At 44.1% G+C, this 26,954-nt stretch overlaps 1 protein-coding gene across 1 annotated transcript in view; it reads right to left on the reverse strand.

Moving 5' to 3' along the window:
- Window positions 1-7,132: 7,132 nt before the first annotated feature.
- Window positions 7,133-26,954, reverse strand: part of EPM2A (EPM2A glucan phosphatase, laforin) — a 59,192-nt gene continuing 39,370 nt past the window's right edge. The window contains 1 exon segment of the mRNA XM_032216527.1: window positions 7,133-7,611. Coding sequence (XP_032072418.1) covers window positions 7,337-7,611 — 275 coding nt within the window. The 3' untranslated portion in view covers window positions 7,133-7,336.

Genomic DNA, 26,954 nt, shown 5'->3' on the forward strand with positions numbered 1-26,954 from the left:
GTTCTGGTTGGGCACTTGGTGTCAAAAAGGTTTACCATCACTAGTATAGGGTTTCTGTCTAACCAGGGTGTTGGACTAGAAAACCTCCAAGGTCCTTTCCAATTCTCCTGTCCTGTCCTGTCCCTTCCCTTCTCTCTCCACAGAGTCCTCAAATCCCCCCAAATTAATTCGGGGATAAGAATTAAAATCTGCTCCAGTGGGGGGGAAAAGCCAATTTTATTTGCCTAATGGGACAAGAGAACATAGATTTTTTTAAAAGAGACTTTTGAAGGGTTTCCTGGAAAATAGAGCAGATTAGCTGACCTGATCTATATTTGAGGGGCTGTCACAAAGAGAAAGAAGAGGGAGTCTGCATATTTTCCAAATCACCAAAAGGCAAGACAAGAAACCATGGATGGAAACTAATCAAGGAGAGAAGCAACCTGGAATTAAGGAAAAACTTCCTAACAATGAGGACAATCAACCAGTGGAACAGCTTGCCTGCCTTCAGAAAATGTAAATGCTTCATCACTGGAGATTTTAAATAAAAAACTGGACAACCACTTGTCTGAAATAGTGTGGGGCCTCCTGCTTTAGAGGGGATTGGACTAAGACCTCCAAGGTCCCTTTCAGGTCTATTCTGATTGATTGATTGATTGATTGATTGATTGATTGATTATTGATTGACGGTAGAGGCAGGGATCAGTCAGATTGATGCAGGAATGGAGGCAGCATGAAAGTGTGCCAAGTTCTCATGTAAATGAGAGCCAGCAATGCCAGCCATACACACTTTGAGATTTGCAAACCCAAGGCTGCCTAAGCAAATCTTAGTGGCCAGCATCCTGCACCATAGCACTATTGGATAGCCATAGGCCACAAGACATCTAAAGTTCTCTTTGCTCTGATGATCAGCACGATTTTGATAGGTTTCTAAGTTCTGACTTGAATATCTGGAACCAACAGTTGTTAGTTTAGTATGATGTCATTTGCTTTATTCCCTCTGGAAAGTCTTCTGAGAATTCTTCTGTAGAATTTGTCTTCAGTGAATCAGATATGGAAGGACTTCAAGGATTGTGCCTTCCATTACCTGAGAAGTTCAAAGCAGAGGTGGTATTCAGATGGTTCTCTCCAGTTCGGGCGAACCGGTAGCAGCAGCTGTGGGAGGCTTTGCCCACCTGCCCCAATGTAATGCACGAGCACTGCGCATGTGCAGATATGGCACCTGCACATGTGCACGCTCACATTTGCGAACTGGTAGGGAAGGTAAGTGAATCCCAAGGCAAGAATGACAGTATGCTCCACTGAAGACATCCAGTCTGTTCTCCTATACATTCCCTGCCCCCCACCCCCTTTGATATAGTTTAAATTGAAAAGACCAAAGTTCTGTCATAATTGTCTTTTGGACATTTTTTTAAAAGAAAAAAAATCAGATGTAGAAAACACCCTAAGGTTTCTTTTATAAATAATTTTAACCTGAATAAATGAGTGAGCTCATGAAAAACAGATGCAGTTTTGATTATATAACATGCTTTGTTTTTCTTGTTCTTTCTGTGCAACAACCATGCAAAGATTTCAACGCTATTTCCATTTTTAATGAACTTTCCCTTCTAAACTTTCAATGGATGGAATTTATTCTTCCCATATAAAAGGTTGAATTAGCCAGTCTTCTGCCAGTCACTATGCCCACTCACCAGGAAGCCAAAACATCATTTTCCATTTATTAGTTCCAGTCAAAACTGCTCTCCTGCAGTTTACAGCTCTGCATGAATTCTTTAAGCTGTCTGAGATCATCTTATTTTTCCTACAACTACTCAAGTTCTTTTTAACATCTATGGTGGCTCTTTCCCTGCATTTTTTTTTTTGCTTGAAAACTCATCTGTTCTACTTCCAAACTCTTCTGCCAGTCAGTTTTCTTAAAATTATGTTTTCATTATTTCTACCTTTTTTCCTCCAGTAGGGAATGCAGTGGTAGTCCTTTCCTAACACCCAAATCATGTCAAGAAATATAAGTGCCAAAGTAATGTCAAGAAAACTTAGGATCCAAAAAGCTTTCAGTGGGAAAAATGAAGCGGTCTGGCAAAATTGAAAATATACAAGCGATGACAGCCATTCCTCCTGAAACCATGGCAACACCTCTGACACGTGTCATGCACAGAACTGCACGTTAGTGACATATATACACACATGAAAATGAATGGAAGGAACTGAAATACTGATCAGGCTTGTTTGTTCCATTGATTAACAGCTACGTCAAAACCACTGCAACCACCAGCTTACAATCCCGGGGAAGTTATTAAATGGCTAATTTTTCTTCACCCTCACTCCGCAACTGTGTCTGGTAAAAACTGACAAAGCAAACTATTAAGGCATAATTCTGCACAATTATTTTGTGTGAAAGAATCTGATTGTAGCCTCCCAGTGAATGTAGTTAATGAAGCTCCTGTCATCTTTGACTTCTTGGCCATTAGAATTAGGTCTTGATTTTTCCTCATAGAACAGTGATTATTTCTAAATAAAAGTTTTTTGGGGGGGTGGGGTGGGGGTGGGGGCTGGCTTCCAAGCAAATTATATGTCCTGCTATATTATATGCTAAATTAATAAGGTAATGTTGCACAAAACAGCCTTCCATTATTATTGTGTATGCATGTACAGATAGCCCTCGACTTACAACCACAACTGACTCCAAAATTTCTGTTGCTGAGACAGTTGCTAAGTGAGTTTTGCCATGTTGCATGAACTTTCTTGCCACAGTTGTTAAGTGAATCTCTGCAGTTATTCAGTTAGTAACACAGTTGTTAAGTGAATCTGGCTTCCCCATTGACTTTGCTTAGCAGGTCGTAAAAGGTGATCACATGGCCCTGCAGCAGTCATAAATGTGAACCAGTTGCCAAGCATTGGGATTTTGATCATGTGACCATGGGGATGCTGCAACAGTTGTTAAGTGTGCAAACGGTCATAGGTCACTTTTTTCAGTGCTGTTGTAACTTTGAACAGTCATTAAATGAATGGCCGTAAGCCGAGGACTACCTGTATACATATTATGAGGCAACCTAATATAATTTGCCAGTTCCATGCCACTTCCAAGCTTGTTCTGGCTTGGAGTGAGAGAGAATGGGATTTTCATCTCTCATTACGTTTAATGGAGCAGGAATTAATTATTTTTCGGAGTATAAGACACACCAAGGTTTTGAAGAGGCAAATTAAAAAAAAAAAGATTTTGCAGTCTGCAAACCTCCCCAAAATGGCCCGTTTTTCATGATAATAGGCCCTCCCTCTCCCCAAAAAGGCATGAATAGCCTTTAGGAGGCTTGCAGAGTATTCCTGGGTGGTGCCCCCCCAAAAAAACAAGCAAAAAACAGCTCATTTTTCACGAAAACAGGCCAGCATTTGTCAAAAAAATTGCATGCATAGAAGAACAATTTAGATTGAACACTGCCCGCACACATTGTGCACGCGTTGTGAACCAGTAGTAAAACTGGCAGCAATCCACCCCTGCTTCACATGGTTTTAAATTTGGGCTGTAATTACTACTTTTAACAAACTTTTTTGAATGGATATGCCAGCCTCCTCCGTATCTTTGCAGTTTGTCTAATGGCTCCTCAGTTTATGAGAATTTTCCTTCCAAACATGTATTAGCATCTTTGGATTGATTTTGTAAACGATGATATATAAATGTATTCATCCTTTTAGTTAAATAATATAATCGGATTTTGTATGGTGAGCATTAATGATCTATCCGACAGATTAACTTCTTTTCAATTTGATTTTTAACAGATAACTACTAAATTCCAGGCTATTGTGTAATTATGCACTGGGGAAAAGTTAAATATTTTATAAGTATTTTGAAACAATCACTTTTTGTTGTTAATTGGCTTGATAAAATATATACTGTTATTATTTGCATGTCTTGGCTAAATTCATTTAATGGTTAATCTTCTCCAATCCTGTTATTCAGACCTAAAAAAAAGCCTCCAAACCAATTTTAATATGTGTCTGGAATAACGAGTCATATTAATATATGTATGATAATTCAGGTACAATGGGTCACATTCAGATCCCACTGATATCAAATTCAATCTTGTGTTCTCTTGAGGATTGTTTTCATTTTCATACAGTGACTAAATATATTCCAGCAATCATGAAGAGATGTCAAAACAGTTAAGCTGGATCTATAGAAACCTATAGATGAAGTTTCTATGTTGTGAGTTTGCTACAGGTTAGCATGAATTGGCTTTCATTTGGCCTTATAATATGTCCTGTGACACACAAACATAATTAAAATGAATAGACCACATGGAGCCTTCATATTGTCAAAATTATTCTCCATGCATTATCAAGAACATTTTATCAGCAAATACTTTTAACCCTTTATTTATGTTATCCCTTATTTAAATTATTATAATTCAAACGCGGCATAAGTCATTCTTGTACAGATCTTGACATCCAACAAAAGAACTTGTTCATTGTCAATATTGTGTGTTTCAAATATTTAATGGTACATCCAACATCCAAATTCGGAAATAAAGTCAAATATGCAACTAAAAACATATTCAGTGCTATTTTTGCATACAAGATGACGTTAACAAAAAATAGAATAAAATATATATTTTTAAACAAACCAATGCATGGATAGTTAATAAACAAAAAAATATTTATATAGAAGAATTATCATTCTACAAGCTGTCATACATACACTATATTGCCAAAAGTATTCGCTCACCCATCCAAATAATCAGAATCAGGTGTTCCAATCACTTCCATGGCCACTGGTCTATAAAATCAAGTACCTAGGCATGCGGACTGTTTTTACAAACATTTGTGAAAGAATGGGTCGCTCTCAGGAGCTCAGTGAATTCCAGCGTGGAACTGTGATAGGATGCCACCTTGATTTGTGCAACAAATCTAGTCGTGACATTTCCTCGCTCCTAAATATTCCACAGTCAACTGTCAGCTGTATTATAAGAACTTGGAAGTGTTTGGGAACGACAGCAGCTCAGTCACGAAGTGGTAGGCCACGTAAACTCATCCAACATCAGTGTGTGACCTCACAAATGCACTTCTGGAAGAATGGTCAAAAAGTCCCATAAACACACTCCTAAACCTTGTGGACAGCCTTCCCAGAAGAGCTGAAGCTGTTATAGCTGCAAAGGGTGGACCGACGTCATATTGAACCCTATGTATTAGGAATGGGATGTCACTTACAGTAAGTTTATATGCGAGTAAAGGCAGGTGAGTGAATACTTTTGGCAATATAGTGTATTTATTAAACCCTGTAATGCTTCTGGATTTTCCTCCAAGCTGCACTATTTATTAAATTTTTATGTCATCTTCTCTGTAAGATGATTGTGGGCAACTAAGCATTCTTCCAGGTGTAATGGTAGCAACTTGCAATTATTCCAGTATTATTTCACAAATTTATCAAGGTTGTTGCACAATGCCCATAGGTATTCTTGTTTGAGTTGAACTAGTTTTCATTTAGGTCACATTCATTAATAATCATCTGTTTTAAACCATACACAGCCTTTGATCCTGCACATACTTAATTTGTCACCTGGATTACAATAGTTTATTGCACCGACACCAACACATTTAACATTATAGTATTGAAGATTCTCCATCCAATAACCTACACGACTAAATTCTGGCAGCTTGGAAAATACCAAAATTAAGAAGCAACATATACTGCCTAACTACAGTACATAGACATTTGGGAAGGGTTGCCTGGATAAGCAATCAGAACAAGACTTGACATGTGATTAACCGACGTCTTTGGTTAAGCCTATAGGGGATCTCAAACCTGTGCATGTGGATATATGAGAAAAAAACATTTATTATTTAGTGACAGCTTCTACTGTGAAGCATACAATCAGGAGGAGTTTTCTGACAAATACATTTTATTAAAGGTCATAAACTCTCATGAATTGCAGCTCACTTCATCAAATGCCCAGAGAGGCTAAACTGATGCAAGATTTAGATTGGGGTGAGGAGGGAAGAGCGGGGAAGACAGGTTAACTCTGCAGATAGAGGATACACATAAGATAGATTGCAAGTTCCCTATTTACAAATGTAAAACATAATTCAACTGGTCAAATCTATACTTTTTAATAAAATTTGTTAAATGGAAAATGTAGTTCCAAAACCCTTCTGATTTTTGAATTATCATAGCTCTCCTCCCATGCTATGACAGGTTTGTTCCACAATTGTTGTACAACTCCTATCACGCCCAGCTTCCAACGTTAGCCAAGCTGAGGCTTATAATAAATTTAGGTTCTAAAATCTACATTGGAGGCATTGCAGATATTAAATCTGCTGTCTGGGCTAAGGAGTTTACCAAGTTTCATACACTTAGCCATAATCAGATAACTCACGAACCTGCAGTTTCTTGTCTAGCTCCCAGGGTCATGTTTGCATATGCATTTGTGCAGCTCCGTTTAAAAAAAATAAAATAACAATAATGCTTGGGAAAGGCAGTAACATGAACTTGACTTCAGGCAGTCCTTGTCGTTTCCTTGGCAGAGCTATGGAAATGGTGGGCTACCACCTTCTTACCATATTCTCCAGAGGTCTTTCATCAAAGTACTAAGAGGGCCTGACCCTACTTAGCTACCTAACTCTGGCTATGCCAAGTACTGAGGCATGAATGGGTGGGGAAAATTAGAATTAATCCCCCTCTCAAATAGTAATCAATGTGTCAGTAACCAATGTGAATTCTCCTTCTCTAAAACTGCTACATAATCTTTATGTATCCTGACTGCTACACGCACATTCACTCCAGTGGTGGGCTTCAACATTTTTTAGAACCTCTTATGTAGGTGTGGCCTGCTTTGTGGGAGTGGCTTGCCAGCAATGTGACCGGGAGTGGCTTGTCAGCCATTTGACTGGGTGGGCGTGGCCAACTTGTAAAATGTGATGAAACTCACTTAACAACACTCTTGCTTAGCAACCAAAATGTTGACTCAGAAACTCTGGCATTTGAAGCATGTGAGTCTTAAAGCTGTCAAGTTACAAGACCCTTGCGTCCCTAACCCTTTAGAAAAAAAAACCCAGGGGTGTTCAAACTTGACAGCTTTAAGACTTGTGGTTCAACTCCCAGAATTCCTCCTCTTGCTTTTCATCTTGATGATGTGTGGACGGGCGGGGGAGGGAGCTGGAACCGGTTCTAAACGGCACTGTAGATTTGTGGAACCTCTTCTATAGAAGAGGTGAGAACTGGCAGGAACCCACCCCCGATTCACTCACATTTTCATCTCACTATTTCCTCAGGCAATGGTAGCATTTTTTTTGGAGTTAAGGTCATGATTTCCGAGAAGTTTGACCCTGACTATGTTGCTGGCAATTTCTTCTTTTGCTGCTGCTGCTATGGCTTGAATGAGGAACGGAGCGGCCCAAATTTCTGGAAGAAATCCTCTTCGGCACGGACCAGTGCTTCTTCATCAATGTAGATGGCTGCTCTTCTGGAAGCTACAAAGTACTGCACTTTTCTCAAATTCCATCCCAGCACATATTTTAACCACCCACAAATGGCAGCGGTGGACCTACCAACACCTGCATTGCAGTGAACATAGACAGTGTGCCCATTCTCCAGTAGCCCATGCAGGAGATAGACAGCCTGAGGCAGCATCTGGACTCTTCCTAGGATTAGAAACAAGATCACTGTCAAATGCATGCTCTACCCCAAATCTCTCTTGGAATACCCAGTATTTCTATGATTAGGCAATAAATTGTTCTTTTTCCTTTCTTTTTTCTGAGTAGCAGGGCATTTTAAGCAACACAGTGGCCTCCAACTTCAGATCATCTTTATTTCTATGAGTCCCTACGAAGCCAAACTGGAAAAGATTGTAAGCAACAAGGCTATGCAACAGGTCTGACTCCATTCCAGGAAGCATGTTTTGAAGCACAATGGAGCACAGGAGCCTGGAAACCCTTTATGGACTTTTTGCATAGAAATGCAGTAAAATGAACTTATGGTTTTGATGATTAAAGAGGATATATTTATAGAAAGAAGAGAGTCACAATATAACTTGAGAGAGGGAGAGAGTTAAAATAGAATTATAGCTACTGTGAAGAATATCAGAAGCTACTTCTTTCTATTGTTATATCTTTCTTTGCATTTATCTCGTTTTTCTATTTTCTTCTATTTTCTTTTTTATTGCATTTTTAGTTTTTTCTGTTGCTTCTTTTTCATTTTTTTCTCTGTTCTAATTCAATATGTATTAGTTCTAATTATTGCTCTCAAACGTTTGATATGTTCGTCTCTCTGTGTGTGTATTTAAAAAGAACCACAAATGTGACACTTATCTACAACTCTTTAAAGCAACCATGTCATTTCCTAGGATCACATGCCTGTCATCTGACAGGAACAGATGTGGGCAATATCTAGTGATGGATCACACATTGTAAAAAACCTGGAAGCAGCATATTATCTGTGGATTGCTACCTCTGTTGCAAAGGAATAAAAATAATACTAATGCTAAATAATTCCAACAAATCCCAAGTATTTGTTTACTTTAACAAGTGATATAACCAGTCCACCGTTTTCAAAAGATAATTCTGCTTATAAATATATGCTGATTAGATATATTTTAGATATACTGTATGAATTTTAAAAAAATTGATAATGCGTTAACACACTTATTCATTATTAAGACTCTGCACAGAGAATGCTTTCTCCCTGTTCAGTTATAAATTAGACACTGTGTGTTTACTGAAAATCCTGAAAAGCTAAATTAGTCATCATCAACTCTTACATTATCTTCTATCTAATAGAGGGAAGTGAGAAAATTGTGGAGTTTGTTTTAAACAATGTATGTTTGACTTATGACACTTGTGGTTGAAGCTTTTTATTATTTTGTATTTTTTTGAAAAAAAATTTCTGATGTACATAAGAAATGCTTTTCAATAATTACGAATTCTGATTTCCCCATTTCAAATGATACAGTATGCCCTTTCTAACTTCATATCAAGTTTTGTGGCATAATTAACATTCATTATTATAACAACTGAATACACAAAAGCTATGAAATATTCATAAGCTTTATAGTCTTGTGAATTGTGTAATACTGTTGTCATACTATGTATTGGTATGTGGGACTGACCTTGGGAGACAGGGAGAAGAGCTGCAGCCAGGGCAATACTTGGATAAGAAGCAGCTTAGCCTTTAGCAGGAATGTAAGCATGGCATATGCCTCAGAAGGGAATCCTCCCTAGATTCTTGGGTTTTAAAGATGATGGAGGAAAAATGCATTTTCAAACTTGCAAGATTGATGTTGGCCTTGCAAGATAGTCCAGACAAGAAACACACAAAGAACAACTAGCTTTACTTTATTGCAGGGATGTCAAACTCGATTTCATTGAGGGCCACATCAGGGTTGTGTTTGACCTTGGGGGCCCAGGTTGGGTGTGGCCAGGTTGGGTATGGCTAGCTCGATGTCACTCATGTCGGCTGTGCCTGTGGTAGCCCAAACGCTCTGCCAGCAAAATGGACTCCTGAGCTCTGTTTACAGCTGTGACAGCTTCCTGCAACCCTCTGCCAGTGAAAACAGAGGTTGGGAGGGCCACCCGTAGTCCTCACAAGGTCCATTTTCGGCTGCAACAGCCTCCTGCAACCCTCTGCCAGCAAAAGCAGAGCTTGCGAGGGCTATAGGCAGAGCCCTTTCACTGGCAGAGGCACCATGGCCCGGTCCTTTGCTGTTTCCAGGGCGGCCCCACAGGTCAGATCTAAGCACCTCACTGGCCGGATCCGGCCCTTGAGTTTGATACCTTTGCTTTATTGTAAGGTTAAATTAATAGAATCTTGCAAGTCTGAAAGTACATTTCTCTCCCATTGCCTTTGCATAGAGACAAAAATAGTTCTATCTGAGTCCCACATGCCTTCTGCAGGCTAAGCTGCCAATTTGTCCAATTATTGCCCTGGCTGCAAATCTTCTCCATCGCCCAAGATCATTCCCACATACCATTACATTTGCCTGGAAGGCTGACATACAATTGTCAGAGAGGGACTAACATGTCACAAAAAAATAGCTAGCAGGAGCTTGTTTTGCCCTTCCTGCCTCAAAGCCCCAACCCAATTGCTAGTTATCCTGACATTGCGGAAACAAGAGGACATTGTGGTCCTTCCTATCAGCCAAATAAATAAGAATCATGAACTAGTGGAGCAAGAAAATCGTTAAGGGAAGACTTGCCAGTATTAGATAGAAATATTTGCTAACAGCATTAGCAGTTTGTTTTGACCTTGCAAAAACTGGTTTCCCCCCCTTCTTCTCTTTGTGTATCTTGTCCTTTTCAATTTATAAGGTTGATGACAGGATTCATTTACCTATCCCTCTTGTCTGTGTGAGAGACAGGGAAAGAGAACTGCTTTGGGACACAAGAACTAAGAAAAACAGAAAACAGTGTACTAAATAATGAATTTATACAGTAACAGGCTGTTCTGTCTTAGCAATAATGTTGTGGTGAGCTAATTAAGGAATTTGGATTTCAGACTGATGACAAGTGTGATATTTTGGAAAGGTTGAATTTAGGAGTAATTTCAGTAATTAATCTATTCTACCTATTATCCATAATGCTTATTGAATAGTATTTATTTTATTTATTTATTTCATCAAGCATGTATTAGACAACGTGTGTGTGTGTGTGTGTGTGTGTGTGTGTGTGTGTGTGTAAACATGATTTTGGATGCATGAAATGGATACGAATAAAAAGAAACATTAGAATAGGGATGGTAGGCACATTGGTGCGCTTATGTGTGAGGTTACCAAGGCAATGTCTACCTCTCCAGTATGTTGTAAAAAGGTTCTGTATTTTAATAAGCTAAAAAACATAATAACCCAAGGTGGTATTCAGCCAGTTCTGACCAGTTCTGGAGAACCAGTAGTGGAAATTTTGAGTGGTTCAGAGAACCGGCAAATACCACCTCTGACTGGCTCTGCCCCCATCTATTCACTGCCTCCCAAGTCCCAGCTGATCGGCTGGGTCTTATTCTGTTGCCTCCCACAGGAACTGGAAAGTAGGCTAGTGGGGTGGGGAGGGAATGGGGATTTTACAATATCTTTTCCATGAAATGGGGTGGAAATGGAGATTTTGCAGTATATCCTTCCCCTGCCATGCCCACCAAGCCACACCACGCCAACAGAACCGGTAGTAAAAAAAATTTGAATCCCACCACTGATATTAACTGATAAATGGTACATATAGTACTTAGAGGTTGTTTTTTTATTAGCCCCCAGCAGATTAGCCAATTTGATTTGCTGTTCTTTGCCTATTTTGTAAATTAATGAATTAGAGTAAGCTAAGAATGCATTATAGTATTCTTCTATTTTTATGTCTTTCTCATTTTAAGCTTTTCATCAACAAACGTAGCATTTCATTCACTATATTGCCTGAAGTTGATTATAAATCATGGTGTGGAATTGCAGGTAGGAGAAATCATTTGGGATTTCAAAATCTGAAGTGGGCTTCCCTACGAAAATAGATAAAGGTCCTTTGCAGAAATCAGATTGTCACAGGAGATAGATAGATAGATAGATAGATAGATAGATAGATAGATAGATAGATAGATTAAGTGTTATGTCAAAGCATCTGGTATGCCCAAATAAGGGAAGAAGCATACTGCTTCCCTTTTGCCTTTTAGCTCCACCCTAGGAGCCTTCCAGGCAGAAAACCATTTTTGTGTTGCATTTGTGCTGATAAATAAATAAAGGGAGACTAGTATAGATCTATTTCAAGCTATTTAGCTCTCATCAGCTAGCCATACCCTTACTGGGATTCGAACCGTAGACTCCCTCCCATATTTGGACATACCAGGTGCTTTGACATAACACTTAATCATTTCCTTGGCTCAGCTGATAAGGGAGGAGAGCTTGTGCCTTAGAGGCTAATACAACTGCCTAACAAGTAAAACCAGCCCAGGTTCGAATCCCAGTAGTTGCAAGGTAGTTGCAAGGACTGGCTGGCCCTGCTCCACCTTTCCTCAGAATCTCCACACAGTCTGTTTTAGATGCCAGGTAAGTGCAGAGCCAACGTGGAGGCTGTGGGAGGGAGTTCTGGAAGTCCAAAAATGGACCTATTTCTGGCCTCCAGAGACTGGGGAGGCCATTTTCGGCCTCTCAGAGGCTTGAGGAAAAGCTCCAGAGCTTGCGGAGGGTGCACAATGGGCCTCCCAGAAGTTCTGGAAGTCCAGAAATGGGCCCATTTCTAGCCTTTGGAGTGCCTCCAGAGCCGGGGAGGCTGTTGTAACCCTCCTGGAGGCTTGAGGAAAGATATTGGAGCCTGGGGATGGTGAAAAATGGTTCTCCTGGAAGTTTCTGAAGTTCAGAAACAGGCCCATTTCCAGCTTCCAGAGGGTCTTCAGAGCCCAGGGCTTTGAAGAAAGCCCTTGGAGCCTGGGGAGGATGAAAACGCCCTTCCTGCCATGGTGCAGGAGGCTGAGTAGGCCACACCAACCATTGCCATGCCCACCCAGCAACCGGGCAGAGAACTGTTTGCTAAAATTTTTGAATCCCACCCCTGTATGTAGTCAAGAATTCAGGAATAAGAACCATGGAGAACATGAATTTATTTTACCTTTCAAGCATAGAGAACCTATAGTAACTAACCTAACACATACAGCACATTTTCTTATGACAAGCCTAGAAAGGAGGGAAGAATGAGGTTGCTACAAAATCAGACATCTTTTACCTGATTTGTAAGCAAAAGGTTCCATCTTAGCAACTATGGATTAAGCAGATGGGGTTCAGCAGAGAAAATGTAAAAATGAACCAATGTGCAGGAGACAATAGAAAATAATTCAATGTACACAAAGTACATATTTTTCTAATTCACATGCATAGTTCCAAAACAAAGCAATTCTGTTCCAGGCATAATCCTAAGTAAAATGCAATATGTTTCCTCAACTACAACTCTTTTGTCGCTTGTGTTCTTTTCCCTAGCCCATTTTTTAAATAAAAGAATCACATCCACTAATAAAAATGTAAAAATTCAAGACCTCTGCCAGCAAGAGAAAGGAAATAGAGATACAGAATAAGCAAGAGGACATAAATGAAATGGCAAGCCTAACAAGAGAGTGTTCTTTGGCAAATGTCTGAAGTCTGATCATAAGAATCTGAAGAAGACTGGAGCATATTCAAAGCTTATATTTCTTCTGATTTTGCAAGAGGTGAGGTCTCATATTCACATGATATCTTACTGAAAAACTATTGCTGCAACTAAAGGCCATGTTTAAATCATACTACAATACAAGCAGTTCCCCCCCCCAAATGGAACCCTGCTCAAATTTTAACTACTGAAGTGTCTTACAAAAGGTAAATACAGTATTGATTATGGTAAGGTGTAAGACGGAGTAAAGTTTACCTGTCTTCTTTCCTCAGTGAATAACATGACTACATTAATCCATAAGGAAGAATGAAACAAAGCAGACTGAGGTGAGGGGTCACAATGTCACTGATTCCCTACTTCTCAAGGAACATGGAATAGGATTATTCAGGATTCATTGCTTTAAATAAAGATACATTCTGCTTTTGTCGCAGAGTATTATGTTTCTAAGGAAAGTTCAATACTAACAATGGCCTTGGAAGTATATGCTGGTGGAAGTGCATCCTCCTGATAGAATAAGATGCTGTGGCCTGCCAGCAGCCAGCAGAGCTGGCAGCAGAGTCGGACAGTGAGGAGGTTGGGGAGGAACATGGTCCAGTACTGGAGGCTGGGGAAGGCTGGGACAAGGGCTCAGATGCAGAGATGGGGCCAAGTTCATCCAGCAGTTTTCCTGCACACTGCTTAGAGAGTCCAAGCTGTGGGTTATTTCAGTCTGGTTGCCCTGGAACTGAAGAAAGACTTTTCCTTGGCCATGCCTCCAGGTGTGCCTAATCCCCAGAAATTTTCCTCAGTTTGGCCCGTTTGGAAGCTGTTTTGGGAGCTCCAGCTGAAATAGTGCTTTGCTTGGATTCTCTTTATTACTTCTGACTTTTCCTGCTGAGTATATTTCTCCCCTTAGGCATTCTCAATGAAGCGGCAGACGTGATGAACCGAGGCCTTGAGGCCGTTATGGACTGGATGAGGGTTAACAAGCTTGTGCTCAACCCAGAAAAGACCGAGTGGCTGTTGTGCTTCCCTCCCAAAGATTCGACCAATATTCCATCACTCAGGCTGGGGGGTCAAATTTTATACCCCTCAGAGAGGGTCCGCAACTTGGGAGTCCTCCTGGATCCACAGCTATCGTTTGACCACCACCTGACGGCTGTGACCAGGGGGGCATTCGCCCAGGTTCGCCTGGTGCGCCAGTTGCGACCCTACCTGAATCGGGAGGCTCTCACAACAGTCACTCGGGCCCTTGTGACCTCTAGGCTGGAATACTGCAATGTGCTCTACATGGGGCTGCCCTTGAGGAGCATCCGGCGACTTCAGCTAGTACAGAACGCGGCCGCGCGAGCGATTGTGGGTGCACCTCGGTTCACCCACATAACACCTATCCTCCGCGAGCTGCGCTGGCTACCTGTCGATCTCCGGATGCGCTTCAAGGTGCTATTAGTCACCCATAAAGCCCTGCATGGTAGTGGATCTGGATACTTGAGAGACCGCCTTCTGCCAATTACCTCCCTGCGACCAATTAGATCTCATAGATTGGGCCTCCTCCGTATTCCATCGGCCAGCCAGTGCCGGCTGGCAACTACAAGGAGGAGGGCCTTCTCAGTAGAAGCCCTGACCCTTTGGAACGAGCTCCCCGTGGAGATTCGTACCCTCACCACCGTCCAGGCCTTCCGCACAGCCCTTAAGAACTGGCTAGCCCGTCAGGCCTGGGGACAAGGATAGCCGCCCCTCCCGAATGATGAATGTATGTTGCTTATTACTTTTATTATATGTGTCTACGTCATTGTTTGTATTCCCCCTTCCTGATTTTATGTGAGCCGCCCTGAGTCCCCTCAGGGAAAAGGGCGGCCTACAAATGTTAATAAACATCTAAACATCTAAACATCTAAACATTCTTGCCTTTGTCTTGTTCTTCTATCACTAATTGCTGTATTCAAGCCCCCACCGTAGGGAGGAGGAACCAACCAGGTGGTTCCGCCCCAGGCGACTTATGGACCCGTTGAGGTTCCAGGTTCGGCGGAGACTCTGGTTGCCGCCTGGCATTCGGCGGCGTCGGAGTCTCTTGATCGGATTGCGCCACTACGGCCCCTCCGGGTCAGTGGATCCCGGAGACCTCCTTGGTTCACCGAGGAGCTCCGGGAGAAGAAACGCCAGAGGAGATGCCTAGAGCACCTGTGGAGGTCCGATAAGTCCGAGGCGAACCGAGCACTTCTGACTACCTGCACCAAGGACTACGTCCGGGCATTAAGAGCTGCCAAAAGATCACACATCTCCGCCTTGGTAGCGTCCGCCGAGTCACGCCCAGCCGCCCTGTTTAGGATAACCCGCTCCCTCCTTAATAGGAGGGATGTGGGAGACCCCTTGCAGGGTAGGGCTGAGGACTATGCTCAGTTCTTGGCGGACAAAGTAGCTCGGTTTCGGTCGGACTTGGACTCCACCGCAGTAGATCCAGCCGAGACACAGGAGGATTACTTGGCAAACCATCTCTGGGTTGAGTTCCAGGATGTTGCCTCTGGGGATGTGGACAAGGCCATTCGAGCTGTAAGTGCCTCCACCTGCATTCTGGACCCGTGTCCCTCCTGGCTGGTTGCCAACAGCAGGGAGGTGACACATGGCTGGATCCAGGCGGTCGTGACCGCCTCCCTTCGGGAGGGGTACTTCCCCGCCGTACTCAAAACGGCGGTGGTGAGACCCCTCCTGAAGAAACCATCCTTGGATCCAGCCATTTTAAACAACTTTCGTCCTGTCTCCAACCTCCCCTTTATTGGGAAGGTTGTGGAGAAGGTGGTGGCCTTCCAGCTTCAACGGGCCTTGGAGGAAGCTAGTTATCTTGACCCCTTCCAGTCCGGCTTCAGACCTGGTTACAGCACAGAAACCGCTTTGGTCGCATTGACCGATGATCTCTGGAGGGCCAGAGATGGAGGCTATGCGTCCATCCTGGTTCTCCTTGACCTCTCAGCGGCTTTCGATACCATCGACCATGGTATCCTTCTGCGACGACTGCGGGAGGTGGGGGTGGGAGGCACTGTTTTGCAGTGGTTCTCCTCCTACCTCTCGGACAGGTCGCAGTCGGTGTTGGTCGGGGGGCAGAGATCGTCCCTGAGGCCCCTAACATGCGGGGTGCCGCAGGGTTCGGTCTTATCCCCCCTACTATTTAACATATACATGAAACCGCTGGGCGAGATCATTCGGAGGCATGGGATAAAATACCACCAATATGCGGACGATACGCAACTGTATCTGTCCGCCCCGTGCCAACTCAATGAAGCGGTGGACGTGATGAACCGGGGTCTTGAGGCCGTTAAGAACTGGATGAGCGCTAACAAACTGGTACTCAACCCGGACAAGACCGAGTGGCTGTTGTGTTTCCCTCCCAACAATTTGGCTAATGTTCCAACACTTAGGCTGGGGGGTCAAATTTTATACCCCTCAGATAGGGTCCGCAACTTAGGAGTCCTCCTGGACCCACAGCTGACTTTTGACCACCAGTTGTCAGCTGTGACCAGGGGGGCATTTGCCCAGGTTCGCCTGGTCCGCCAGTTGCGGCCCTACCTAAACCGGGAGGCTCTCGCAACAGTCACTCGAGCCCTTGTGATCTCTAGGCTGGAATACTGCAATGGGCTCTACATGGGGTTGCCCTTGAAGTGCATCCGGCGACTGCAGTTAGTCCAGAATGCAGCCGCGCGAGTGATAGTGGGCGCACCGCGGTTCGCCCACGTTACACCCATCCTCCGCGAGCTGCACTGGCTACCTGTCGGTCTCCGGGTGCGCTTCAGGGTACTGATGACCACCTTTAAAGCACTCCATGGTAGTGGATCTGGGTACTTGAGAGACCGCCTTCTGCCGATTACCTCCCTCCGACCGATTAGATCGCACAGACTGGGCCTCCTCCGAATCCCATCCGCCAGTCAATGTCGACTGGCGACTACACGGAGGAGAGCCTTTTCTGTTGCAGCTCCGACCTTGTGGAACGATCTCCCCGTCGAGATCCGCACCCTCACCACCATCCAGACCTTTCGCGCAGCCCTCAAGACCTGGCTCTCCCATCAGGCCTGGGGATAGGTTCCCAATTTACCCGCCCGAGTGTTGACTGTTGAATGAAAGTTGTGTTTTATTATTTTTCTTTTGTTCACATTTTGTTTGTTTTTTGATATTGCACCCCCTTCCCCGTGATTGTAAGCCGCCCTGAGTCCCCTCAGGGAAAAGGGCGGCCTATAAATCTTAATAAAATGACTAAAAAAAAAAAAAAAAGGAGGCAGGAGGTAAGCGTTTGGCTGGGGGAAGTGCGTCCTTTGTCGATCTCCTCAGGCCGATCTCGGAGGCTTGCCGTGCCTTTTAAAACGGCACGAACGGCGGCAGGAAGGCTCCAGGAGCCTGATTCACCCCTCGGGTTCCCTTTTTATTGTTTTCTTGCAAGTTCTTCGTATTTTTCAAGCCCCTCGCTCATAGGAACTGCCGCGGAGGCACGCGCACGATCGCCCAGGGCTAGGGCGATCACTGCATAGCCCTTGATATTCCCTCATGGCGCGGTGGCCATTTTAGGCGCGAATTTGCCGTTTAGGCCCAGCTGCAGGCCGCGCAGCCACGCTATAGCAGGGATCGCTGAGGGGCAGTAGGCCAGCAAGGGTTTCGGCCCTCTGGCCTTTGCCTCTTCTCTGTCTCCACGTTTTTCGCCACTCCTGGGCGAGCGGAGCTGGCGCCTTGGCCTAATCAAAGACCATCGCCCAGCCTGGGAGGCCTATAGTAATCCTGGCCTTCTCAAGGCCCAAGCCTCCCCTCATCCCTGCCAGGTTTGTCTATCACTGACTATACGCCTAATGTTAAAAAACCTCCCATTCAGGCACTTTTCTGCTCTTCGCTCTTTATTATATTATGCCTTATATTTGCATATGGCCTGTTTACTGACCTTTTCTCTCTTATCCTTTGTTACAGAGCAGAATATCATCTACTGCAGCTCTCTCTCATTCAGCCTGCGCTTGCTTGCTTGTGCAATCTAGGCATGGAGAAATCGGGACCTCTGTCCAGTAGACCGGGACTCTCCCAGGGACTGGATCAGGTTCCTTCTATATCTTTGGGGGGTGGGGCTAGTGGAGACAGGGCTCCCTCCCAGATCCCTCCCCTCAGAACTCCATCTGCTGCTGAGGCTAGGGACGCTGCAAGGCGCCAACGGGCGCTTGACAAGCAATTTGAAAAAGCCCGTCGCAGAGCGGCTAAGGAGACTCCCTCAGGGGATTCCTTTGTCCTGCCACTTCCCAGAAGGGATTTGACAGCCATTATGGCAGAAGAGGTTGACTCTCAAAATCTGTCTCCTGACCGGTCCTTCTCTGAACCTAGAGCAGGGTCTGTCCGAGGATGAGGACCTCACCCCGGATACTCCTTCTTATTCCGGCCTGTTCAAGCCCAGCTTGTTTAAGTCGGTCCTCCGCAAGGTGAAGGCCACCACTATGGTGGGCATTAAACCAAAGCCCACTGCTACTCAGACTGATTCGGCCCTAGTAAACCCGAATGCGGTCATGTTTGACGCTCCAACTTCCCAACAAAAGTTGGTTCCCATTCCCGGGTTTTTTCTAGACCTTATCCAGCGTCAGTGGGTTCAGCCAGCCACCTTGTCCTCACCTAGCGGGGTAGACAAGAAACTGTATACAATGGAGCCTGTCCTGGAAGACCTCTTGGCTCTCCCGGCAGTGGATCCTCCCATTACGGCCCTTACTTCTAACGCCTCCCTACCTGCGGACCTGTCTGAAGGCCTCAAGGCGGAGGACAGAAAGGCCAAGAAAGTCTGTCACAAGGCTAACCTGGCGGCGGCCTGGGCCATTAGGGCCTCTTCTTCCGCCTCCTTTTTCAGTAGAGCGGCTGTAATCTGGTCACGCGACATCATAAATAAGATTCCCCCAGGGGACGCCCGGCTTCATCAGGACATGACCAAGCTCATCGCGGCGTCTCAGTACGCCGCTGATGCGGCACTTAACACCACTAAATTCGCTTCTAGGGCCCTAGCCGCAAATGTCACCTCCCACAGATTGCTCTGGCTCCGACATTGGCAGGCAGACCAGAAGCATAAATGGAAATTGGCTTCTGCCCCCTTCAAGGGGTCCAAATTATTCGGTGAGGTCTTGGACTCATTCCTGATCGAATCAAAGGATAAAAGAAAGATTCTTCCCTCGACATCCAAGAAACAGGACCGCAAGTCCACCCCTTATGTGAGGCGGCAGTCCTTTCGGCCCTCAGAGCCCTCCACGTCTTCCTCCTTCTACCCCTCTAACATAAACTCTGGGCAGCAGGGGGAGAGGGCTCAGGACAGGTCTTCCTTTCGAGACTGCGGTAGGCAGCAGTTTGGCTTCCGCAAGTTCAATCAAGGAGGCGCCTCCAACAGGCCCTTCCGGAAGTCCAAGTGACTCCCCGAGCTCATCTCCAATCGGGGGTCGACTGCAGCTGTTCGCCTCCCACTGGGCTCAGACGGCTCACGATGCCTGGGTCTTACAGGTGGTCAGGGAGGGTCTATCCCTAGAATTCCTATCCTCCCCTCCCAGAAACTTTATCAGGTGCTCCACTCCCTCATGTCCCACCAAGAGGGAGCAGATGAACCAGGAGGTCCTCCACCTCCTGGAGATCAATGCCATCGAACAGGTGCCCCCGGACCAGGAGGGGAGAGGGTTCTACTCCATTCTCTTCCTGGTCCCCAAGAACCCGGGGGGTGGGTGGGTGGGTGGAGGGCCATCTTGGACCTCAAGAACCTCAACAGGCATATCTCCTATCGGAGGTTCAAGATGCAGTCCCTTCAGTCCATCCTAGTTGGGATACGCCAGGGAGACCTCCTCACCTCCATAGATCTGCGGGAGGCTTACTTACACATCCCAATTCACCCCCGGCATCAGAAGTTCCTGCGCTTCTTCTATGCAGGCCGCCACTTCCAGTACAGGGCCCTTCCATTCGGCCTGTCATCGGCCCCCAGGACCTTCACCAAGGTTCTGGCGGTAGTGGCGGCCCATCTCCGCCGCAGGCCCATAAGGCTCCAATGCTACCTGGACGACATCATTATTTAGTCGTCGTCCAGGCGGCAGGCCTTGCGGGATCTCCAGATAACCATGAGAACCCTCAGGCATCACGGGTTCTCCCTAAATCTCGAAAAAAGTCACCTTACCACAACCACCAAGATCAATCACTTGGGGGCGGTGATAGACACCATCTCCTGCAGGGTGTTCCTCTCCCAAGACAGGTTAGAGGCCCTCAGGTCCATGACCCTCTCTGTACGGCAAGCAAGGCAGGTTCCGATTGTCCTCCTCTCACAGCTACTGGGGAAGATGATCTCCTGTCTGTCGATCGTCCCTTGGGCTCGTGTCCACTCCAGAGCCCTGCAGTGGCTGCTTCTTCCTCATCAGAGGGCCAACAGGAGCAACTCACCAAGACTGATTCCATTACCTCAGTCAGTCAAGAGGTCCCTCCGGTGGTGGACTTCTCCAGCTCTGACCAAGGGACACCTGTTCAAGGAGCCCGACCGACTGGTTATTACCACCGACACCAGTCTCGCAGGTTGGGGAGCACACATGGATCATCTCGTGGTCCAAGGCAGGTGGTCCCCGGCGGAATCGCGTTGCAGCATCAACCTTCTGGAGCTGTGAGCTGCGAGGTTGGCCCTCCGTCATTTCCACCGTCACATACGTCACCGTCATGTCCTCTTGATGACGGACAACGTCGCCACGAAGGCGCACATCAACCGCCAGGGAGGCACCAAGTCAAAAAGGCTGATGGCAGAGGCGGAGGCCTTGGGACTATGGGCGGAGCGGCACCTGGAATCGATCCGCTCCGATCACATCTCCGGCGTGGACAACACCCAGGCGGACTGGTTGAGCAGGACCACCATAGACTCCGCGGAATGGCAGCTGGATCCTGCTCTGTTTCAACAACTTTCTCGCCGGTTCAGCCTACCGATGATAGACCTGTTTGCGACAAAAGCCAACACGCACCTTCCGCGCTTTTTCTCCCGTTTCCAGTGTCCAGGAGCGGAAGAAACGGATGCTCTTTGCTGCAGATGGCCTCGCGGCCTCCTCTATGCGTTTCCTCCTCTTCCACTCCTTCCCCGTCTTCTAATCAAGATCATAGAAGAGGGGGCGGAAGTTCTACTCGTGGCGCCCCACTGGCCCCGGAGGTCGTGGTTCGCCAACTTGGTAAGCCTGTCGGTGTCCCCGCCATAGCGGATTCCCCCGGATCAGGTCTCCCTCAGCCAAGGGGCCATTGTCCATCCGGAGCCCCAATGGCTGCAGCTGGCCGTTTGGCACTTGAGGGGGACCTGCTAAGGGCTGAAGGTCTGTCAGATGATGTCGTCCACACCATTCAAGTGGCTTGGCATCCGTCGACAACTCGGATCTACGACTCCACTTGGGCTACCTTCGCGCAGTGGTGTGAGGACTCAGGACTTGATCCAGTCACTGCTGCAGTGGCAAGGGTGCTGGATTTTCTGCAGGGGGGCCTTGAGAGGGGTCTTGCTCCAGCCACGCTTCGTCGCCAGGTGGCGGCCTTGTCTACCGTTTGGGCCGGCGACCCTTCCCTTCCTCTCAACAAGGTTCCCAGGGTGCGCTGCTTCCTCAAAGGTGCCTCTAACATCCGGCCTCCCACGGTCCACCGTTATCCGACATGGCAACTTTCTGTGGTGCTACAGACACTCACGGGGCCACCGTTTGAGCCTCTCCAGACAGCCTCTCTCAAGCACCTCTCACTAAAGACTTTTCTTTTTTCTTTTTTTTTATTAAATATTTTTTAATTTTAGTTTGAAACGGGTACAGCATCTTTCTTAATATATCAATCAATTACAGATAAGTTTTGGTACATCTCCTCCACAGTCAACCAACATAACTCATATTAACTCAAGCATTATTATATATCCATTTTCATTTAACTGTAATTATTATTTAGGAGTATTGGTAGGAGTAATAATCTTGAACAATACCTACCCACACCGATGGGAGGGGAGAAAAATCAAAAAAAAAAAGAAAAGAAAAAAGAAAAAAGAAACGACAATCAGGAAAACAAAACAAAACACAGGTGTCTATTATGAAAAAAAAAGAAGTATATCAACTGGTTACAACATGTTTTGGTGCTTCTCTTCCGTTAATTCATATTAATTCAGATATCTTAACTCGAATATTTACCATATCAACATCATTATACCTCCGGTTTTAATTATTATGGTTATTTAAACATCCTTCATCCTTAACTATGCTAAAGAATTAATCCATAACACATGCTGGCAATTCATTTACTTATTTGTAAAGTCCTCTATTATCATCAAATCCTCATATCCTATTTTAGCTAAACATCCATAATATTCAATTATATCATATATCATAACATTTTCCCAGTATTGATTAACATTTGATTGTATGAATTTTATTTAGTTTTTTAATAGTGCTAATTATTATAGTTAATACTCTTTATGTATAATCTAAAGGTGTTTTCTCATATCCAATTGTTGGTTATCATATCAACTCCACATTATATACATTACTATCAATATCAATTATTATTCAGCAATATCTGTTACAAGAAAAAGCAATTAGGTTTAACTAGTTTTCAATTGTATTCATCAATCTATCAGCCAGTTCCAAATTATATATATTGCTATCCATATCAGTCATTATTCAGCTATATCTATTACAAATTGAAGTAATCCGATTTAGCTAATTTTAGGTTGTATTGTCCCATCTGTCAGCCTGTGTCCCTCCAACAACGAGATTTCCTCAGCCCGGTAGCCATTCGTTGGATAAATTTACCAAATGTTTCCATCAGCAAATCCAAACAAAAATATTTCGGCACCTTTGGATTCTGAATGTCGGTGATGAAATAATAATGTTGTCCTAGGCTTATAAAATTTCCCAAATTAACTTTAATTCTCAAGGGTGGATTTTCCATTCCTCCTGCACTCTGTCTCTTTAAATGAGTCGTCTTTATAGCTCCCCCACTCCTCTCTTCCTCTGAGATAGACCAGACACCATTTCTCACATTTTCCATTTGTGTTTCAGGAACATTTAAGCATTCAACGATCTCAGTTTTAACTTCATATTTTAGAATCAGTTGATCCAGGGTTCTTTCCAGTTTTTGGTAAGAATCAAAGAGTCCTCTACACGCAGAGAAAAGAGCCTGAAATGAAATCTTAGAGGTATTTTGGGACGCCATGATGTGTCGTAGTTAAAAATTAGAAGCTCTCTTTTTTTTCCCCACAGGCTTCGAAGTACTTTTTTTTTAGTCTCTTACAGGCTGTCAATCTTATCTAGTTGTAAACAGAGCTAGGTAGTAAAGTAATAAAAATGTCGAATCATGACGGGCTAATTAGTAGGAGATAAGTTTTACGATCCACTTAGGGAGATTCAGAGGGGGGAGGATGTCGCGGGGTTTCTTTATTTTTTTTTTATTTATTTTTTTTAAACAGAACTTTTTTATTTTTCTTTAAAAAAAACACAAATATGTCATCATTTGTCAATCATTAAGACATTGAAGTACAATTTTTTTTTGTGTGTGTGCCCCTCCCTCCCTCCACCCCCCACGCCCCCTCCTCCTTCCCCCCCCCGACTTCCCAGAACCCGTACACGGTATGGATTTTTAACTAACACAGTCTAAAATCTATTGAGAAAAAAGAAATAAAGAAATTAATGACATTCTAGATTGACCTTAGCTTCTTCTTACTGAACTGACTTTTAACAGTTTAAATCATTTCTGATCTTAAGCATAGGCTAACTGGAATTTCTTAGTCCCGTATTTATTTTGTATATAGTCAATCCATTTTTTCCAGTCTCGTTTATATATCTCATTTGAATGATCTTTGAGATATGCCGATATTTTAGCCATCTCGGCTAAGTTTGTTACTTTCAATGTCCATTCTTGGATTGTAGGCAAGTCTTCCTTCTTCCAATATTGCGCCACCAACAGTCTTGCTGCAGTTATCAGGTGCAGAATCAAATTGGTCTCTACCACTGTAAAGTCAGTACATATACCTAGTAAAAATAACTGAGGAATAAACTTTATCCTTCTTTTAAAACATTTTGCATGACCCACCATATTTTTATCCAAATGCCTTAACCTTTTGGCAGGTCCACCATATATGATAATATGTAGCATCGAGAGAACCACACCTCCAACATTTAGGCTGTACATTCGGATACATAGAAGCCAACTTTTTAGGATCTAAATGCCATCTATAGAACATCTTGTAAAAATTTTCTCTCAGATTTTGAGCTTGTGTAAATTTCACATTTCTTACCCAGATTCTTTCCCATGTATCCAACATTATTGGTTCCTCAATATTTTGAGCCCATTTTATCATACAATCTTTAACTAATTCTGTTTCCGAATCCATCTGTATTAATACATTATATATCCTCTTTATATGCATTAAGCTTTGATCTCTTATTTGTTTAAACAGATTATCCTCAACTTGGATAAAACCAATTTTTTGATCTATTTTCCACCTAGCCTGTAATTGCCCATACTGGAACCATGTTTGAACTACCTTCTCCTCTTTTAATACCTCTAAAGATTTTAATTGTAATACCCCCCTTTCCGATGTAAGAAGCTGTCTGTAAGTAATTCTGTCCTGTTTTTGTGCTGTATTCATATTTTCAATTGCGTGTCTAGGAATTGCCCACATGGGTATCTTGTCATTTAATTTATATTGGTATTTCTTCCAAACCCGCAATAAAGCATTTCTTAAAATATGACTTTTAAAATTCTTATCCAATTTTTTGTTGAATAACAGGTAAGCATGCCAACCAAATACCAGATCGTGTCCCTCAATATTCAATATTCTATCATTGGTTAAATGAGTCCAATCACTAATTACAGATAATGCCACTGCATCATAATATAGTTTTAAATTAGGTAGTTTCAATCCTCCTCTCTCACGTACATCTTGCATTATTTTCATCTTTACCCTCGGCTTCTTTCCTGCCCACACAAATTTGTTGATACCCTTCTGCCATTCTAAAAGGTTCGCATCTTTTTTAAGTATAGGTAACATTTGGAAAAGAAATAAAAATTTTGGTAAAATGTTCATTTTCACTGCCGCTATCCTACCCAGCAAAGATAAGTGCAATTTCTCCCATTTTTTCATCTCTGTCTGTATGCTATGCCAAAGTGGTTCATAATTATGCTTATATAATTTCCCATTTGAAGTTAAAATGTTAACTCCAAGATATTTGACTTTTTAAACTACCTCACATCCTAGCATCACTCCTAATTCTTCCTTTTGTTTAATATTCATATTTATAGCTAATATTTTGGTTTTTCCTAAGTTTATTTTAAAACCCGACACTTGACCATATTGATTAATCGTATTCATTAAAACCATACTGGATTCCTGCGGTTGTTCCAATATTATGACCAAATCATCCGCAAAAGCGCGGACTCTATATTCTTGCTGCCTAATCTTGATCCCTTTTAAACCATCCAAGCCCCGTATTTTATTCAACAATACTTCCAAAGTTATAATAAACAATAATGGGGACAAAGGACAGCCCTGTCTTGTACCTTTTCCAATTTGAAAAGAGTCTGTTAAATTTCCATTGACTATAATTTGTGCTGTGATGTCGCGGGGTTTCTTGAAGCATTTAAGAAGTAAAGTAACCACCAGTCATAAATCCATTAGAGAAAGCCAATTCGCCGCTAAATCTTCCTGTTCTTTGGGTTCAATTAGCTTAATTTTTTAACACGAACAGTCTCTCTTGGATAATAAAATCAGCTTACCAGATGACATCACTTCTTCCATTCTTAGGGGCAACCTGCAGTTTCAGTTAGCACGCAGCTAATCCAAAAAGGAATTGGCACGAGGAGTTAATACCCCCCCCCCCGAGATTTGCGGATATCTCTGGGGTCCTGGGTCCCTCCCCACCTTCACTGTCGTCTCCGGGACAGCTAGAGTTCAAAGAACCCGTCCAAAAATCCTTTGGTATAGAGGAATTTCAGGAGTAGCCTGAAACTCCATCTTCTCACTGCTAAGCCCCGCCTTCTTTCTCTAAAGACTTCTTTTCTTATCGCCATCACCTCCGCCCATCGGATCTCGGAGCTGGCGGCTCTGTCGATGCGACAGGACTTATGCGTCGTTCATTCCGACAGGGTTGTTTTGCGGCTTGATCCGACCTTTCTCACTAAGGTCAATTCCTGGTACCACAGGGCGCAGGAGGTTGTGTTGCCGAACTTTTGCCCGCATCCTTCGCATCCGAACGAGCGCAAGTGGCACAAACTTGACGTGCAACGAGCACTAAAAATCTACGTCCATCGCACCTCGGATTTCCAGAAGTCCAAGGCTCTCTTTATATCTTTCCAGCCCGGATCGCTGGGGAAAAAGGTCTCCTTGTCCATGATTGGCAGATGGCTCAGAGCCTGTATTGCATCTGCGTACGAACTACAGTCGAGAGCGGTCCCTCTCCGAATTACGGCTCGGCGACTTCTGCAGCTTGGGCCACGCAGGCGCCAATCGAGGAGATCTGCAGGGCAGCCGCGTGGTCTACACTGTCTCCGTTCATCAGACACTATAAGTTAGACACGTTTGCTTCAGCTGAGGCGGCCTTTGGCAGGTGGGTGCTGCAGGCAGTGACTTCTTCTGTCGTAACCCGTGACTCTGATTCTGCCCACCCAGATGGACATTAACTTGGGTATGTCCCACAGCTTGGACTCTCTAAGCAGTGTGCAGGAAAACGACCATTGGTCTTACCTGAAGGGTCCTTTTCTGCACACTGCGGGAGAGTCCAACCCACCCTGGTCTGTCCGGGGTTACGGATCGTCGTGTCAACACAGTTCCATTCTACGGTCGTCTTCAGCTGCATCTCCACGGCCAAAGTGTCTCAAATTTCTGGGGATTAGGCACGCCTGGAGGCGTGGCCAAGGAAAAGTCTTTCCTCAGTTCCAGG

The sequence above is a fragment of the Thamnophis elegans genome, chromosome 4 (assembly GCF_009769535.1).
Source record: "Thamnophis elegans isolate rThaEle1 chromosome 4, rThaEle1.pri, whole genome shotgun sequence".
NCBI classification, from domain to species: domain Eukaryota; kingdom Metazoa; phylum Chordata; class Lepidosauria; order Squamata; family Colubridae; genus Thamnophis; species Thamnophis elegans.